The 18,708-nt window shown below is 36.1% G+C and overlaps 1 protein-coding gene and 2 non-coding genes across 4 annotated transcripts; 2 read left to right on the top strand and 1 right to left on the bottom strand.

Annotated features, from left to right (window-relative positions):
• Positions 1 to 51: 51 nt before the first annotated feature.
• On the bottom strand, positions 52 to 14,732 carry ptb-1 (RRM domain-containing protein; the record flags this gene model as incomplete). 2 transcript variants are annotated; one of them, NM_171035.7, is made up of 14 exons in its annotated part: positions 14,668 to 14,732; positions 12,460 to 12,744; positions 11,879 to 11,947; positions 11,466 to 11,576; positions 11,270 to 11,341; positions 10,515 to 10,598; positions 3,407 to 3,578; positions 2,999 to 3,220; positions 2,828 to 2,953; positions 2,294 to 2,436; positions 1,824 to 1,857; positions 1,484 to 1,576; positions 1,122 to 1,416; positions 52 to 676 (listed from the first exon to the last, which is right to left on the bottom strand). In NM_171035.7, the coding sequence occupies exons 1-14, from the start codon at positions 14,674 to 14,676 to the stop codon at positions 544 to 546; spliced, it is 1,848 nt and encodes a 615-aa protein (NP_741041.1). In that variant the 5' UTR covers positions 14,677 to 14,732. The 2 variants fall into 2 exon arrangements, with proteins under 2 accessions (NP_741041.1, NP_741042.1); NM_171036.7 differs by lacking the exons at positions 10,515 to 10,598; positions 11,270 to 11,341; positions 11,466 to 11,576; ... (1 more) ...; positions 12,460 to 12,744; positions 14,668 to 14,732 and adding an exon at positions 3,721 to 3,979 and having other exon boundaries at positions 544 to 676.
• D2089.7 lies at positions 3,550 to 3,762 on the top strand. Its single transcript, NR_051616.1, has one exon. It is a non-coding gene; the product is annotated as an Unclassified non-coding RNA D2089.7 (non-coding RNA).
• A 103-nt stretch (positions 14,733 to 14,835) lies between the features above and the next one.
• D2089.6 lies at positions 14,836 to 14,985 on the top strand. Its single transcript, NR_051615.1, has one exon. It is a non-coding gene; the product is annotated as an Unclassified non-coding RNA D2089.6 (non-coding RNA).
• The last annotated feature ends 3,723 nt before the right edge of the window (positions 14,986 to 18,708 follow it).

Here is an 18,708-nt window from a genome sequence, read left to right as displayed (position 1 = left end):
CGGTATGACTATATTTTGAAAACATTTTAATATCGAGAACACAAGTATTAGAATTTTCAATTTTTTTTATTAAGAATTATCAAAAAAATCTCTTTTAAAACTTGGGGACCGTCCTTAAAATGTTTTTGTTGAATAAATACTAGAATGAAATAACATTGTAACTTTTAGGGACAAGAAGGACTACTATGAATCATGAGATATCACAGGATTATTACAAAAATGGGTAAAACGGGAAAAAATGGAGCAGGGAGACTTCAATGAAAATTGTCTGAATTTTTTTTTTTTGAGGAAAAACTTAAAGCAAATGAAGAGTGTCAATCAATATTTTGTGAATTTGTTTGGGGGAAGAGGAGGGGGTTCTATACATCCGGAGATATGTTTCTTCTTGGAAAAAAGAAAAAAGAAAATTGTTTAAGAATGAAAAAAAAATTTAAATCAAAAGCTTATTGAAGACTAGTTTGAATTTCAAAAAAAAACGTTGGTGGGAATGGAACATCAAAAACCGGAAAAATTTCAGAGGAAGACGGGGAATCTTTGAAATGACTAGATGCCGGATTTGGAGAAGGAAACACGCAAATGAGCATTCTCGGCGAGTTTATGATTGTGCATTGCGATGAGAGCATCGATCGCCGTCTCGATGTCTTCTAGCTGACAAAGTGCCATTTTATGGTCTTTTCTGAAAATAGAGAATTTGGAAATTAGTCTAAATAGATTCAAAAATTTTTTGAATTTCCCAGAATTTTTTCACTGCTCCATCAGCTTTTTTTGCACCCCTCCCCTTGCACTACTTTGACAGATTATATCTAGATTTCAATCAGTTTTATCAAAAAATTGTCCATTGACAAAAAATGTACGAAATATTTCTCTATGTTTGTATAGTGAGCCGTTTTTTTGTTGATAAAACATCCGAGATAGAGACCTTCAAAGTCGAGCAAGATTCTACAATTAAAACTGTTTTACAAAATACAGATACATAATTTGTGTATTTTCTGAAAATAATATATATGTTGTAATTGTAAGTTTTGAAAATAATTTTGAAAACTAAAATTTCCAGATGTTCAAGCTTTCAGATCGTTTTTCTTTTGTGAAAATTGTACAGTTGACACATTTGATTCACTTACGGAAAGAATTTAAAAGCCTTTACAGCAAATCCCGCCTCCGCAAACATCTCTTTAAGCTTCTCCTCGCTAACACTTGTGGGAATGTTCGAAAGATGAAGTGTTGCACATGGCGGATAAATGTTCAAATAGTTCTTTGAACCGGGCTTCTTGAAGCGATGAAGTGTCGAGTGAGCGTAGTCACGAGTCAATCCTGCATCTGGTTGTCCTTCCTTTGGCATTTGAACATTTGTGTGCTTGGATGGAGCGACACGGATCAGGCGATCATGCCATTTTACTTTGTCCAAATGGGTCAGAGCTGCAGAAGTTTTAATTTAAAGTTTTAGCGTTATTTATAGAAAACTCAAAATTGAGCATTAGCTCACCTAGCTGTGCTTGTTGTGGCTCCGAATACTGGATCAACGCGTTGTCCTTCTTGTTGTACAGTATCTTGACTCGCATCACATCTCCGTAGACCCCTGAAACAGTTAACATCGAAATTTCAAATTTTAAAGTTTTCATGGGACCTATGGTGTTCAACCTACGGTAACTATATATTCCGAAGCTTTGGAAAAAATTGTGAAAAGTGAAGCTTTAAATGTAATAATTTGCAACCAAAAAAAAATCACTGGAAAAAAAGAAAAAAATTATCGATAGTTTTGAAATAGTAGTTTGGGGAAGTTCGAAGAGAGCGAAAAAGAGAGTAGAGAAAGAAAAGAAACATACCAAAAAGGGTGAAGAGGGCATCCGTGGTGACTTTCTGAAAATAAAATAGGATAGATTAGAAAAATAGAAAAAGAGGGAAAGTTACTAGTAGTAGTGGATGTTTTTATTTGCGGCACTTTACGGCAACTCTATATTATTTTTTTTTAAGATTAGGCGATAGAGAGCAATTATAAAAGGGATAGTTTCAAATAAATAGGAGAGATAATGTGCGTAAGTGCGCTTAAAACAAAAATCAAGTAGTAATATATTTTAGTAAGTAAATAGTTGTAGTAGTAGTTTAGAGCGATCAGAAAAAAAAACCAATCGTTCATGCTATGGTTTGCTTGATATTTTCAGAAGAAGGGGACAATATCTAAATCGGCGTACAATTTCTTAGAACACTTCGGATTACAAATATGTATTTTAATTGAAAGTTAGAGCACATCTTTCAAACGTTTACCATGCCCCGGCAAAATAACAAAATAACATACCATCTCATGAAGATTGGAAACCAGGATGACCGGTGTCAAATTGATCATCGGGAATCGCATGGATGAAATTGAAGGTGCCAAGTTGGCAGACGTCAAGCCCAGTGGGTTCAGGTATGGTGCAAGAGCAGCCGCGTTTGCAGAATCTGAGAAAATATAGAAATTGGATTAGAATGGTATATAACTGGAGAGCGGGTTTACAAGAAATGGAACTACGGAGTTTTAGAGAGTTACCCTGGGAAAAGTCCTAGAAACGAAAAATTCTCCGATTTTCATACAAGTATATTGTCTATACTATAATGCATATGCTAAGAAGTGTGACTTAGTAATATTTACAGAAAATCTGACTGAAATGCCTAAAAATCAATTGAATTTCTCGACATCTGGCTACAATTTCTTAGATCAAACATTTGCTAACTTGGGAACGGACTGATCAAAGTCTTGCCAAACTTTTGCACGAGAAGAATCTGATTCCAATCGAATTTTAATTTTTGTTCCCCCATTTCCAAAAGCAGGTGTTCCAGACTCTATGCTCACCATTAACCGCTGCAGCTGCAGCTGTACTTGCAGCCAATTGAGTAGTCAAGAAAGTTGTAGCCGGATTTGCGCCAAACGCGAAGTTATATGGATTAGCCGGAATCAGATTTTGAAGGCCAGGAATACCTGAAACAATTCACTATTTCAACGAATCTTCCAATATCTTCCTACTCATTGCGATCGTTTGCTCCAAAGTCATCTCTCCAGCTGGAAGATTTGGGTTCGTGTAGTCACGAGATTTGTCGTTGTTATACTTGACATTCAAGGTGCTCAGTTTACTGTAGTCAATACGAAGTGTGCAACACCCGTTGTACACATTCTGATTTTCAAGTCCTTGTTTTGCTAGTTGAGCGGAATTGGCCTCACTCATTTGGACAAGTGCTTGGAAAGTGTCTGAAAATATTTCGGAATGATTAGAGCTTTCGAGCTATAAACCTTAATTTAGATAAATCTGAAAAAAAAATCTTAAAAATTAATGAGCAGGTGGAAAAGTTGTACTTTGTTTTTATACTAAAATTACTAGCTTGCAGTCGTTACATCAAACTAGTCGTGATTTCAAAATTTCAAAGATGAACTCACTATTTTTGTTGAAAGTGATAATACGAAGCACTTTTCCATAACGAGTGAAAAGCTGATAAAGAACATCAAGGCTGACTGGGAACATCATATTTTCAATGATTGTTCGGAGAACGCTGTTTGGTTGTTGCTGGGTGCCAACTTCAAAGTTTGATACCGATCCATTGGCGACGCTCTGTAAGTTTGGTCTGATTAGAAATCAAAAAATGTTTTAGTTATTTTTATGTTTTATGAAACTCTGTGAAAGAACCTTCTATCGACCTTGAAAACTGAAGTTAATATAAAAAAATTTCAATTAAAAAATGTTCAAAACTCGCTTTTCCAGCTGCTCGACCTGTGGATGCTGCCCCAACCACAACGTCATTATTATTGACTGGTGCAGCAGGAACAACGGCGGTGCGAAACACGACGTCATGTTGATGATACGGATGATCCGAAGTGAGAACTTGTGGCGCTGCCATTCTTCGTAACTTAATCGGCGGAGGCTGTGGTGGCAGTGGCGTCGTGGCTAGAAGCACGTGATGTGACGCACCCGTCGCCAACTGCGGCTCGCAAAACGCCAGTCGCTTCGTCGTACTGTATAAGGGATCATTGATGACTTGACTGCCATTGTCACGACGTTTACGAGACGGGGTTTTGGAAGTCATGAAACCAAGATTTCCAGATCAATCGATAGAAAAATGGAATTGAAATAGGAGGGAAGAAGGAGGGAAGGGAGATGATGGGAGCGAGTGGTGCGGAAGGGAACAAGGACAGATGATAAAATATAAATTGTTCTTCGTCTTCTTCTCTTTCCGCTTGAGAAGAAGCTCTGTGTACCCACACACACACTGTATAGAATTTGGAGAGACTGAAAGATTTTGGCGCGTGGTATGAGAAGAGTTTGAAAACAGGTGGATTACCAGATGTAAACTAGAGAGAAAATGTAGAGAGAGGGGAGACTGAAAAGAAACTAATTGGATTAAATAAATCGAGTGATTCTGAAAGGAAGAGTGAACTTATGTTAAGAAGGAAAACGGATCTTGGATTGAACTTTTGTTTTAGATAGCAGATTTTTATTGGAAACATAGACCGCTGGAAAAAAAATTCGGATTCTGAAAGTTCGCAAAATTGGGTTCTACATATTTTTTGGAACTAGACAAATTTCTATCGCAGATCAAACAGTGAGAAGTGCGCTCGAAAGTTGGAGAAATGCGCTAGAGAGGTACCGAGTTTTGTCCGAGTCTTTTAATAATTGGTTGCTGTAGATTGGTGTACTAACATGGTAAGTCGCATAAGGCTTCCTCTACCAGCAAGCCTGACCGCAAGGCAATCCTCGGCTTCTGCTAAAACACATGCGAATTGGTTGAAATTAAGAAATTAGAAGTAAGTTTACGGCAAAATGCAGAAAAGAGGCGAGAGGTAGGCGTGATTCCAGCTTCGGCTCCGCTTACTTTTCGAGGAACAGCTTCAACCAATTTATTTGAGACAAACTGGGCTATCCTATCAAAGACACATTACAAAATAGTTAAATTTTGTTTTAATGCATCAACTCATGAATCATCAGCTTTTCAAAACATTTTTCAATTTGTGACGGGTGTTGTGACATTTTGGCAATGAGTCAGTCGGGCCTAGTGAGTCAAAACTTAAAAAAAAATCTAAATCTAAATGGTAATCTTACCATCTCAAAAAAAAGTCCTTGGAGACCTACAAAATCGGTATTCTACCAGTCGTATAGTCAGCTAATGCTCCGTAGACAACGATAACATGTTATGGAAAATAGAGAAAGGAGCCTCTACTGATCAGAAGAGGCAGGTGATTATAACAGGCGGGTACTAGTCGGAAATTACAGAGGACACGACGGAGAAGATGGCGGAGGAGGAGTGAAGCTGTAAGCAGTATGTGTGTGTGTTGACATTTCGTTTTATCCAAAAATGTGAAGGCCGACACAGAAGACGGAAATGAAAGAGGCGGGGTGGTTCGTAAAGATAGCTCATATAGCGGCTCGTCGTCGCCTCGGGGCTCAATTTATATTAATTAGCAATTGAGAAAAGGGGGCTTGATGTATAAGGATGCTGCTTCTTTAGGTTTTTGTGTCCTACTGTAAATATGATATGTTCAGAGAGAGGTTGAGGGATTTGTATTGCTATAACGTATGAAAAATGTCATACGTTTGGGGGTACAAGACAGACCTGGAGGCTTTAAATACCTTGTGCTGTTACTAATATTGAGAACCATTGCAAAATTAAAAGTTCAACAGCCAAAAGCCCTGGCAACCGGGTACTTTTCATTGCAGAGAACCTGAGAACGCACGGATGCGTGATGGTTTGTGGTAAGGAAAGCGGATGAAACTACTGTTACTGGGTCGGCGGTCGATTATTATATTATTCTCGTCCATTGCAAACCGTTAATCTCATAGCCCCGCGAAACGGACACTTTTTTGTGATGGTTGTCGTACATATAGACTGTAATTTGTCCTACCTCTCACAGTTTCAAAAAAAAACGTTCCGACGAGGTCTGACCCAAAAATTTATCAAATTGTGTATGGCCTCTTCTTATACTTCAACCGTCAAGAAAACATTATTTAATTGAGTGTGGAAAGTCTTGAGATAAGATATTGAATGCACGAAGGCGTGAAATTGTCCGTAGCGGGGTAGAGGAAACGGTGGAGAGGAAGGGCAGGTGAATTTTAAATTTAGCTGATTTAGATTTGATTAAGCTTGGTTGCTGTAAATTTCAGCTTCCGGCATGAAAAAAAAAACGCAAAAAAAGTATGAGACAGAGCGAAACCTAACATCTAACATCAAACTCTAAGATCATTTCAAAGTCTAGGTCCCGTTCAAGGTCTAATTGACCCCAAATTCTTGCCCAATTTTTTTCCAAATAACATTGTAATTGCTAGAACAGTTAGGGAAACTTCTAAAAAACTGTGTGCTGAAGGTTTTGCTCAAGTTTTGTACCATCTTTGCCAACTTTTCAGTCAAGTTTTTTGAGTGAAAATTTAGCAATAGCTGGCGCCATTTTCTGGGTATATAAGATCTAGTTAAAATTCCTATGACTTCACGAATGGAAATTTTCAAGCATCGTGGAGCAACTTGAATAGTTGAGCCAACAAATTTGTTAATTTTGCGAATTGGAATGCCATGAACACACACACACACATACAAATGAAAGGAACCAAATGCAGTCACACTAGTCAAAAAGGGGAGAAGAAATTGAGTCGAGAGCAGTAGTAAAGGGGGACGAGAATTACGGATGAGCCACCACCAGCGTAGAGGGTGAAAGAGCACTTATTCAAATTTCAAGAGATGTGAGTTGTTTTTGGTGGACATAGGGGAGGAAGACCGTCGAGAGAAAAAAGATGGGCTTGGTTTTGACTAATGAAGTGGAAGTCACGAATTGCGCGACAAATGAGGAGAATTGGAGGCAAATCGAGAAGAAGAAGAAAAAGCCGAGATATGAGAAGAAGATGTTTCGGATTTCCGCACTGATTTCAAAATTATCAAATCGGAAGTTCAAGGAATGGGGGATGTCTTCTATGAAGTCAAAGAACATTTGAGTTGGGATCCGGGTAGATCTAGAAACTTACTATTTTAACTTGGAGTAGCCTAATGATAACTTTCCGGCATTGAAAATTTTCAGTCAAATTTCGTTTAAGTTTTTGAGAAAGGAAAGGCTAACCAGATATATTCTCTCTTGAAATTTTATATGAAACCGTCTTGGCAAAACATATGACTTCGCCCTTCTGACAAAGAATAGTACATCATGAAAATCATATTGAAAAGAATCCGTCATAAAGTAAGACGACTCATCTTTCCATGTCGTCTAATAAACACACATGCACATACATACACACATATCTATATAAAAGAAAGCGAATAATTAACGAAGCGCGATGGATAGAGAGAGAGAGAGAAATGCTCTTTCAGAAGATGAAGCTTATTTGTGAAAATGAAGAGTGAAATGGAGAGATAGAGTTCAGGGAAAAAAAGGAAAATGTGGTAGGTGGAGAGATAATTTCAGTTTCAGTCGGGAGTAATTATTTTGAAAAAAAAGTGAGTCCACATGAAATCGCTCACTAAAAACTTGACATAATTTTGGTTAAAAATTGTGGAAATTGAGAGTTTAGACATGGAAAATCATTCAATAGTTATCGGAAAAAAAATCAATTTTCTTTTTCTTCAATTTTTTTTCCTGAAACATTTTCAGACTGATTTTTTCTAGCTCAAAATGGTCATCCTTTTTTGAAGTTTATAAATAAAAGTCACAACTAAGACCACCACATCTTAAAATTTGAATTCAACTTGAAATGTATCTACTCAGTACTCATTTCAAGCTTTGAGCTCCAAGAGCTCTTGGCTCTTCCCAATTAAAGTCGGTAATTACGGCTGGCAAGCATTACAATTAAAAAATAAAATGCGGAGGAAATAGGGTGGATGTGAAAAACAATGAATATGGGAGTATATTGTCAAGGGAAATAAGAGACGAACACATCAGAAGGTGGCGGCGGAATGCAGAGAAAGAAATTGAGAGTAAAAACAAAAGTAATCAAATCGAGCTGGCCACCCGGGTGCGGTCAGGCATAACATACAAATCTGGAAATGAGATCGGAAAAAAGTTATTGATTATGTTTTTCACAGTTACGCAGATCTAAAGGAAATTCAGTTTAAGCTCAAACAATGTGTTATTTTCCTATTGGAATTCCAAAAAAAGGTATTGACAGGATCTACGATTTCACCGAAAAATCCAAAAATAAAAGCAATGTGTGGGCCCACTGACACGACACACATAGCCTACTCCTTTTGTGAGCACAATTTCAAAAATCCTCTAATTAATGTGCGACGGAATGCAAAGTGTGGCGGTGGAGAGGGTGTAGAGATGAGAGCAATATTGGTTTGGCGGCGGAGCAGAGTGAAGAAGCTGTTGGGGGCGAATGGGTGGGATGGATAGACTGCCTATTTGTAATTAAGAACAAGCTCCGGGGGCTCAGCTTGAGAATTCATCTCAATATGGGACCACACGGAGATGATGGGTCTGTGATGATGACAAAAGGATGAAAGAACCAGCTGGAACCCCAATTATGAGTGTTGGGATGATTGCTCAAAATGCTTAAATTTTAGCATTTCTCTAGGTCGAGGCGTGATGGGGGCTCTTCTCATGATCCTCTTTATTCTACCTCCGCGCCTTACCGGCGCCAATGCCCTGTGTAAGCTTTGATATGAGTGTCTATGATTTTTTTTTCAAATTGTTATTTTTTCGGATGCATTATCCGGGTGAGATGGGGTAGGCAGGTATGCGTAGACACAGAAATGCCTTCCTACCTACCTACGTAACGACCTACGCTGTAGAAATCTTAATGAAACTCGGTGAATTAACTGAGATGAGATTATAAATTTTAAGAACAAAAAACGTATAGTTCCAAAAATTATTAAAGGCGAAACCAAAAAATGTTCATTTCTAACAACGGGAAATACCCGGAATACGAAAACTGCGGAACTATAACACTTTTTATCGACGGCAGTTTTTTTATCGATCTCTTTGCTTTCTACGGTCACTCTAGAAAAACGGGGGTAGGTGTTTGGTAATATTGAAATGGGTTCCGTTTTTCATCTGCCGTGACATCTAGATATGGCTTCAGGACATAAAAGACGAATGAAAAGAGGTGAATGACGAAGTGCATATTGCGTGATGTTTTATGGTACAATATGAAATTGGATCAGACGCTTTTTAACTCAATTTTTTAAGGAAAAAACATAAACAATTTCGAGCTGTCAGTGATCGGAGCTAACAAAAATATTATTGGAAAACATCCAGAACGTTGTAGCTGTAGTAATTTCTACCGGTTCTCTAAAATTATTTAAAATAGCATAAAAAATTGTTATAAAATCTGAAGTTATCGTTTTCAAATAATTTCAGTTTGAATTCTACTCTATAAATGTAGAACACCAACTAAATCGAATTCAATATATCCAGGAGACGTGTCTCTTTCTGAGTCTGTTTTACATAATCTCGAAGCCATTTCTCATCTCGTTTTTCGAGCAGTCACCCTAGTATGTCACCCTACATCTCGAATGCAAGAGAGCACCTAATGGAATTAATTTTGTGTTTCAATTCGAGAAAAGCGAGAGAAAGAGCACCCTCTTACACGCTTTTGCTGCTCCAGAGCAGTTGCAATTTTTATAAAAATTGAGAAGGGGATAGCTGGTGACTAGAGACTTTTTCTGTGCACTTTCAGCAATGTCAGTTGGCAATAAAGTTTTAGTTATGTTTCTCTACAATGTATCTATTAAAAAAATCCATTAACTTTTAAACTTTTTGATAATAATCAGATTTGTAACTCCAATCGGCACATTGGAACTTTAAGACAGTTTTTGAACAATTTTTTTGAAACTTTTAACAGAAAGTACAAACATTTTTCTCTATGGCTATATAAATTTCCAAATAAAATCGGCACAACGATGAGAAAAATATAATTTTGTAAATGTGCCGCGATACACTGGCTACAATTAATGTGGCAAGTTATAAAATAAAATGTTTTGAAAAAAGTCAAAATCCTACATACTGAAATTAAATGTATTATAAACCAAACTAATGCGCGTAAAAGATACAATGATTATAACCAGATGTGTCCCTTTCTTCATCTCCTCTTGAAATGAATGAAGAAGACGGGGGGTGATGGGTTAAATTGGAGCAATATTGCGAATGGGGATGTGACACATGAAACAACACACACAAAACCGATGGGAAAAGCATCAGAACCTTCCAAATACTAAGTACTGAACACACAAACAATTTTGAATTATTGATAATTTTCTATTTTTTTCGGGAATGGGTATTCTGAAGTCAATGAAATGGAAAATGCACAATCTATACTGAATTTAACATTTTTGGGTAAGGCTCAGGTTACCAGCTTTCCCACATTCTTGAATTCGAAGAGACTAAGATTTTGGCAAAATTTTTGTAGAAGTTTTGGTAAAATGGAAAAATTATATGAAAGTTACAAGCGCAACACAAGTTTGAATATTCAAATATCCTTCAGCAAAGGTTCAAGGACGATAGAAAGTTTTTTGTTTGCAGTTTTCACTTTCTTTTTCCCTTGAGTAATATCTTTTGAAAATTCTACGGAACGTACCTCTGTATCACTAATTGCCTTATTTTTGTCGAATTTCAGCTCTCGGTGAGTACTGTACTGCGCGAAGAGTGTCCGGCCGCGGATCTACAAATATTATTTCAAAACACTGGAAATTATGTACATATACTCCTCTCAAATTTTTTAGACACAAATTTTTCCTGAAATTAAAGCCTGTGTTACCTTTGAAAAAGCATTTTGGATACAAACTTTTAAGAAATATTCATAAAAATTCGCAATTGTTTTTGACTAGCAAAAAAATTTTAATTTGCAAAATGTTGCCAAACCTTCTTCCTACATTTTTTTCAGTGTTAAATATCAACTTTATTCTGGAAAAAATTATAGCAGCTGACAACTGTGATTTACTAGAATTTCTAAAAGGTTACAAACTGAATGGTTTTATAAAATAACATAAAAATCAAAATGATCAAGTGAACATCCAGCCACCTAAAAATTAATTTTTGTATTAAAACCTTTGATAGTGCAAGCTTTTAAACAATTTTTCAATACACAGAATCTGATTTCAAAATAAATGACAACAAGTTGTAATGTTTAATTTTTTTTAAACTATAATACTGTACTTATTTGAACAAATGAAAAAATTTCCAACTTGATTAAAAAAAAACAAATTTACTTTTATTAACGAGACATATGCAATTCTGAGGAAATATAAAATTCAACATTTAGAAACTTTCAAATAACTTTCAATATGTATATTTATAGATTTAGTTCAATTTTTAAAAAAACGCTCAACATACCTGAATTGGAACAGCAGTCATCCCAGAGACAAACGCAGCTGCACTGGCCTCCTCCTCGTACTCGACGAACGCCTTCAAAGACTATGAAATGGCATGGCAACCGATATATCAGAAAAATGTATGCGTGTGTGTCTCTGTGTGCGTGATAACAGCACACACACACAGACAGACACAGACTCCCCGAAAACTCACTCACCTGGCTCTTTCCCTTCAGCATCATGTAGTTGGAAACTGGGCCGTATTGAATGCACAACTGCATAAGCTCAACATCCACCAAGTCGGGCGGGATGTTGCGTACGTGGACCACCTGCCAATTAGTTTTATTTTGGGGGATTTGGAGTGACTTTTATGTCTAGATTAAATTTAAGCTAACGGATTGATAACATCATTAGTCTGCGGAAATTTTTCTAACAATAAAAGGAAATCAGTTCTATCACAGAAATTTCAGCGGGGAATCTCAACTCCCACCCACTGGAATTTTGATTCAAAATTTTTAGACCACGATTTCACTAGTTTGGAGCCCCGTATAAGTATTCCAAAAACGGAGGTTTTGCGGACTTTATAGTTGAAATTTTCCTAAAACTCTAGACATACGATAAGCCCACAAACCTTGGATACTGGAATAGATGTGACAGCAGATGTTGAATTACATTGGGGCAGCGTTGAAAGTTGAATTCCCTGAAATTAGATTTTAGGTTTAATGTACGTTTGTTTGTTCAGAATAAATTGGTATTTCGAGATGCCATGAGAGGAGATATGACTCATTTTTAGATCGGATCTGGAAGCTTTGAAAAAATTGTTATTTAAAATTTGTTTTTTTCATGATTCTTTGTAAATATAGTAAAAATGAGATCATTTTCAAAATTTTTATTTTCTCTTAAAAAAATGCAATGAGATTTTGTGAAATTTCCAGTTAAAATTTCCCCATTGTTCTAGATAAAATCTTAAATTTTCTAACTGGTCAGTTTCACAACAACATTCTTGGTACAAGAGAACTTCTAGGACCTGATAATTAGTTTTTGAAATTAAATCAAGTGTTTTTTCTAGAAATTCAGTTTATGCCGCGCTAGAGGGTATTTTTTGTATCCTATTTATTTTTTACAGGCATAAACCTTGCCGAAATTTAAAAAAAAATTGAATTTTTGGTAGACTTGAACTCTTTTTGGTAGACTTGAGTTAATTGAACGTACCTGAATCTGAGTAATTGGGTTACCAGTAAGAAGTTGTGCCGTAGTTGCATTTGCGGCAGCAGTCACTGCAGCCACTGTTGAAGCATCAGCCGTCATTAAACCATGATGCATTGCAGGTGTATAAAATTGAGATGAATAAAGTGTTGGATCAAGTTTCGCTTTTTTTGGTTCCGAGTCCGCCGTCATCACGTTGGCGTAATAAGCAGCAGCGGCAACACCGGGTGCCGTCGTCGATGCTCCACCAACACCGTTCCTCAGTGACAATTGCAAATCATCTGGGCCACGCTGGAAAAATAGAAGAAGTAATCAATTGGGCATTAGAGCATGTGAAGAAACCTGCCGACATTTTTCTTCTTCTAACACCTCGCGTGTTTGAGGGCATTAACTATTCTTACTATGCTAATTATCGGGAAGGAAGGCTAGCGGCAATGTCAGGACTTCACACACGGGAAAATATATAAAATTTTACATTTAATCAGTAGTGCAATCGAGATGTCAAATTAATTCAACTATTTGAAAGTCTAGAATACCCCAATTGGTATAAAAGTTGCATGTTGGCAGCCCAGACTGGATGATTTTGCCTTTTATAATCTACAACGTAGGCTTAGAAACTAGATGTTCAAGTGAAAATTTACCAACAGTTAAAATATTGCCCACAGAATTGTCTACTTATTTGATGAAAAAACTTTATAAATTAAACTTTGAAAATAGTTGAAGTAAATTAACCTTTCGTCCTAGAAAAATGGGTGCTCCGGTAAAGTATTCAATAATTGTTTGATCGATAAATCTGGGCATGACGGTCGACGGAAAAATGCTCGAAATATTTCCATTCCCAAATGTGGGAGGAAGGTTCTTGCAGTGATAAAACGATAAAAAAATGTATATGCAAATGGGACTGGCATCGGGCGAATGGAATGATGAATATCGTAACTATTAGGAATCTTATAATCAAATTTGGTTGGTGTTTTTTTTCTGTTTTGGACGCCCAGCCCAAACTTATGAAAAAAACTTGGAATTTTTTCTGGACACTTAAAGCTATCACATATGATTGAAGCTCAAAAACGTAAAATTAGAATAAAAACGCTCTGAAGGCTGAAAATGATTACTGTATTCAAAATATCTGTTGAAATAAAACCAAAATTAGGCATTGTTCCAAAAAAAAATGCATCCAAGTGTTCAGTGCTAAAAATGTGTTTTGACAAAATTGGAAAAAAAATGACTGACGAACCTGCCGAAATTTATACGATTTGCTGTAGAGCAAAACTCTTCTGAAAGCAACAAGAAAAAGGTTGAAATAGTGGAAAAATGAGAGTGTCGATCAGATCTGGGTAAGGTTCGCGCACTAATTTAGTCGAAGCTTCTTCTGTGCCACCGTCGCTCTGCGTCTCCACAGCTTTCAACACTATTTTCGGCAATTTCTCAAAACCCTACGCAATCGCACTCAACGTCTTCAGTAGCCCCTAGAGACTGAATTCGTGTAGCCGACGAAAAAAAGGTATCTTATTTTACTCACAAATGAGATGAGCACTCCTTTCTTCTGTTTCTTTTTGCTTGTGATGTGCTCAATGTTTCAATAGTGCACGAACAATTGTTTTTCGATTAATTTTTCCTATTTTATTATTTTACTTTGATCGGTTTAAAATTTGTTCGAAGACATTTGGAAATTGGATCTGTTTTTGGTAAAATAGCGAGAAAAGAAAATATTGCTAAATGAGTCAATTTTTTTTGAAAGCAAAAATTTTGGAGAGTTGAAAAATAAAGGTTTCCGGTTTTTTTAATAGTTATTATCGAACAAAAATTAGAACATAAATTTTGTTTTTAAAAAATTTATATTTTTAGTTAACTTTCAGTTTTTTCAACAAAAAATATTGGGTCACTCTATATACCAATAGTAAACGATTTTAGACTTATTCCCCGCTTCACCTTTTCTGAAAAAATCTAAAATCTGTTTCAAGATTGCCACGAGCTTAAAAATGGATATGTTTTTCCATGTTAGAAAAGTTTTCGTTTTACTTTAATTTCCAACTTCACCAATTTTTAAAAAAATTCAATTGTTGAGCTACTAGGATATTTCGATAGGTGTACCGTAATTTATCTGACAACTTTTTGAAATATTAATTTCAATGACAAAGACAGTAAATCAGTAACTGAAAATTTTGGAAATTTAGGGTTTGGTTTCACTCGGAAAGTCCTGCTGAAAATGCTCACCTTGGTCATGTGGATAAATTGATTCTAGTAAATGATGAAGATACCCTCCGCTACCACTAGATCATCTGTAGTTTAAAATTTAATCAGATTTTCAGAAATTCAAATCACAAAGAATTCAACCGAAAAAAATTAAAGTAGTAACGAGAGAGCATGAGATTTAGAGAAGAATCAGTGAGAAAGACTTCTCATTGCTCCCTTGCAGAGTATGTGCGGTAGGAGAGAAGGACGGGGAGCGACCCGAGAAAGTCTCAATTATTTGCGAAAGCAATACAGAAATCTGATTGTTCCCCCCTACCACAACTATCGGCGGCTCTCTTGGCTGAGGTACTGTAGTGTGTGAATTGGTTAAAAGAGACGCAGATGGCTCCGAACAGAAGCAAACAGGGAGCAAGAGTCAAAAGGAAATTATGAAGAAGAAGAAGAGTGTCAAAAGGACATTTGACACATCTTGTACCTTTTTTTGGCGAAGAGTGAAGGTTAAAGATTCTTCCATTTTCTTTCTTACCATCAAAATATAAAATGACATAAGGTTCTGATAAATTTAACATTTGAAAAAAACTAATATTTATCCTCAACTTTGAGAGAATAAAGTTAAAGTAAAATGAAATGGAAAATTTTTTATTCCTTAAATAAACCCCACCCAAGTATTGGTTTTTGTTGCGTTTTAGCATATTTAAAATTGGCTTGTATTTTTGTAAAAATATTATAATTAAAATAAATTTGAGAAAGATAAAATATTTCGTTAAAAACGATAATTGTTCAGTTTTAAATTAACTATTAAACTTGCATCTCTCCTGCTCCTCTTTGACAGCTTATATCTCGATTTTTTTGTTTTATCAAAAAATTGTCAACTGACAAAACACGTGAAAAATATTTTGCTATATTGTGATAGTTGAACCTTTTTTTTCATAAAACTTTTTCCAACGAGACATGAGCCGTCACTGTGAAGTATAAAGAAAATGGAAAACAGTCGAATTCACAATCAGCCAGAAATCGATGTCAAAAAAAAATCGGGTTTCTATACTTCTAAAAAAATGACTTTCTCAGGGTGTATGTAGAAAAATTTTGAATTCTTTGCGGGGAGGTACATGTGTCACAATAAACACCATAAATCCGTAGGGGCAATGGTGCAGGAGACTGGGGGACCCCGGGAAAACAGAGAGGCGGCAGCGCCCCACTTCGATGGATCAGCTCTCAAAAAAAATGAAACTACCAGATGTTAGGCATACACACACGGCCTGAAGCCAATAAACCGGCGAGCTCTTCTTCTTCTTTACCACACCGATCCTCGTCGTGCTCCTTGAATAGTTGGAGAGAGAGAGGTGGTAGAGAAAAAGAGAGAATGACCTGGAGACGGGACACGAAGACAAAACGCCTGAATCATCAGCGTCTTCTTCCTTACAAAATATTTATGTACAGTCATGTTTTGATTTCAGATGGAAGATGGAAAAGAGAGGCCTTTTTAGTATACATTTTCTGTTGGAGGATGGATGTTCTGGGCGAATTAAAGATAATGGTATGGACTTCCGAGTGTCATTTATTAGTATTCTACTAATTGAATGGGTGATTGGAATGGCTAAAGCTTAATGGAGATCTGTATTGTCACGAGAATTTTCTGCCATTTTTCTGCCACTCACTGGGATATCAATTTTAAAGATTTTCAGTTAGATCATGGGTACTGTGGTTTTTCAAGCTACAAGCTCAGCAGGGGACATGTCCACTGATAATTGTTTTCTGTCAATATTTTATACAAAAATTCTACAATTTTTAAATCAAAAACTCTCACCTTCAAACTGTACATCCTGACGAACGAGTTTGGAACAATAGCCGCCATCCACCTGAAACGCTTACGATCGGGTTTTCTTACATTTCCGGTGCAAATTGAAATATTCAGAAGAAGAAGAAGATGAAGATAAAAAATAAGAAGTTGGAAAAATTGGCAGAAGTAAATAATAAATAAACAGAAGTTTGTATTGATGTTCGTCAAGGGAGAATCTCGAAGAAATGGGTGGTGGAAGAGTAGGAGAAGACAACCCGAAGGAGAAGACGGAAGACGTAGAAGAAGTGTAGCGAAAGAATCAAATTAATTATTGATGCAATACAAACATCCTGCTTACATTTGAAGAAACTTGAACTATTTTACAAAATCCGGGAGGTAATCTTTATTATCTGAATTTGGAGGGGACAATAAATTTAAGGCGGTCGTTTTTTCTATGTGATTTCTGTTTATTCAAAAAATGATGTAGAGTGTTTTGTGACTTTTCGATAAAAATTTGCCCAAATTTTAAGCTTTACAAAGAATTTTCAAGTCGCCGAAAACTGTTTCATGATTTTTGTCAACAGTTAAATTATATTATTTTCTTTTTGGACTTTTGCCGAACTTTCAGAAAAATGTAAAGTTAGTTAAAAACTGCGTGCTCCAAAGTATTTGAAGTAACATACTGAGTTTTCAAAAAGTTGTAAATTTCTCTGTGGCCTACCCAATTTAAAAATTTAAAAGGTACAGAGCCACCATGAGCCCCCAGGTAAAAATTCGGACATTTTGTAAACGACGATCAATATTTTCCAACGCAAAAAGTTCATGTTTTCCCATTGAATCAGATTTAAATTGAGCTTTAAAAGATGTGACAGGTGTGAGTCAGAAAGTGGTATTGAAATAGATAAAATTAGGTAGAGCAGGAGGAGAAGATAACAGGAAGGAAGGAAATTGAAGGAGTCGTGGTGTTCTGGGAATATCACTTTTTGAATTGAAAAAGGTTTGATTGAAGTTTAGAAAAATTTGAAAGTTTTATGATATTCTGTCTTCTGGCAATTTATTAATTTTCCATTAAAAAATGTCTTGCTAATTTGAAAAATTGTTCAAAATTTTTTTTGTTGAAAAATGCACTGAAAATGTATATTTTGATTTTTTTTTGACTTGCAATTGTTAAAACATAGGTTGAATCTTTTTATAGAATTAAAATTTTTAAACATTTTTATAAGCCAAGTTTCCCTTACCGTATTTTCCCTATTGTACTTGCACCCCGATTGCTCAACTTTGACGGCTTATATCTCGGTTGCCTCCCTCAAGTTTTAACATAAAATGTTCAACTATAGAAATATAGAAAAATATTTTGCACGTATTTTGTCAAATGCAAAAATGCTCTAAATTCTTGAATATTCCGTTTTCTCGTTTTCAAAATCAATTTTTTTTTAATTTTCAGTATTTCAATTCGAAGTGAGTACAAAACAGATGGTAGAGGTAACTATAAAAAGTGAGAAAGAAGTCGAAAAACAGATTAGAAGAGAAGTCTACAAAAAACTCAGGCCGCGGTGGTGGTGAGAAAACAAACAGAAGATTTTGACGACGACGACGACGACTAATTGACAGAAAATGGAGGTCTGAGACATACCATTGATTAAGTGATTAGTTGCATTCCCTCACACTTCTTCATCTTTTCTTCGATCTTCGCTGCTAATGGATTAGGTCATAGAGGAGGCAGCAGCAGAAGCTTTCATGGATGTTTTAACAAATTATCAACATCTTGGAGGTATTGAAAGCTCATTGAGAGGGACTGAGCTTATCACTATAGTTACCAACGAGAGGATTAGGCAATGAGACGCAGAAGCCAAGAGACGGGGGTGAGCTTATATTGATAAAGGTGGTGAGAGGAATGTGATGAATAAAATGCGAACGATGGCGTTTTGATGAGGAGGAAATTGAAGGGAAGAATTGAATTTAAAAAAAAGAAGGTATTTTGAGAATACTCGAAGAAAATTAAAAAGAGTTTGAAATTGAGAAAGCTGTGTACGCTCTGCTGGTGGTGGTTGTGGGGTCCCACCGGAAATTAGCAACAGTTGGAAGTGATGAGAAAGAGGGAAAATTTGGGGTAACTGGAAAAAGTAGCTTTTCTATTGTGAAAGCTTGAAAGAAACGGTTTTTTTCGGAACTTCTAGTTTTAGAGTCGAGTCTAGAGTTTCTGAGGCAATTTTCGACAGTTTTTTTTTGACATTGCATTTTTGGCAGGCATTGCTCTAGACAAAATATTGAGAAAATTGATA

Source organism: Caenorhabditis elegans, chromosome II (assembly GCF_000002985.6).
Source record: "Caenorhabditis elegans chromosome II".
Lineage (NCBI taxonomy): Eukaryota > Metazoa > Nematoda > Chromadorea > Rhabditida > Rhabditidae > Caenorhabditis > Caenorhabditis elegans.
The sequence above is the reverse complement of the archived record's forward strand: the minus strand, read 5'-3'. Positions and strand labels throughout refer to the sequence as shown.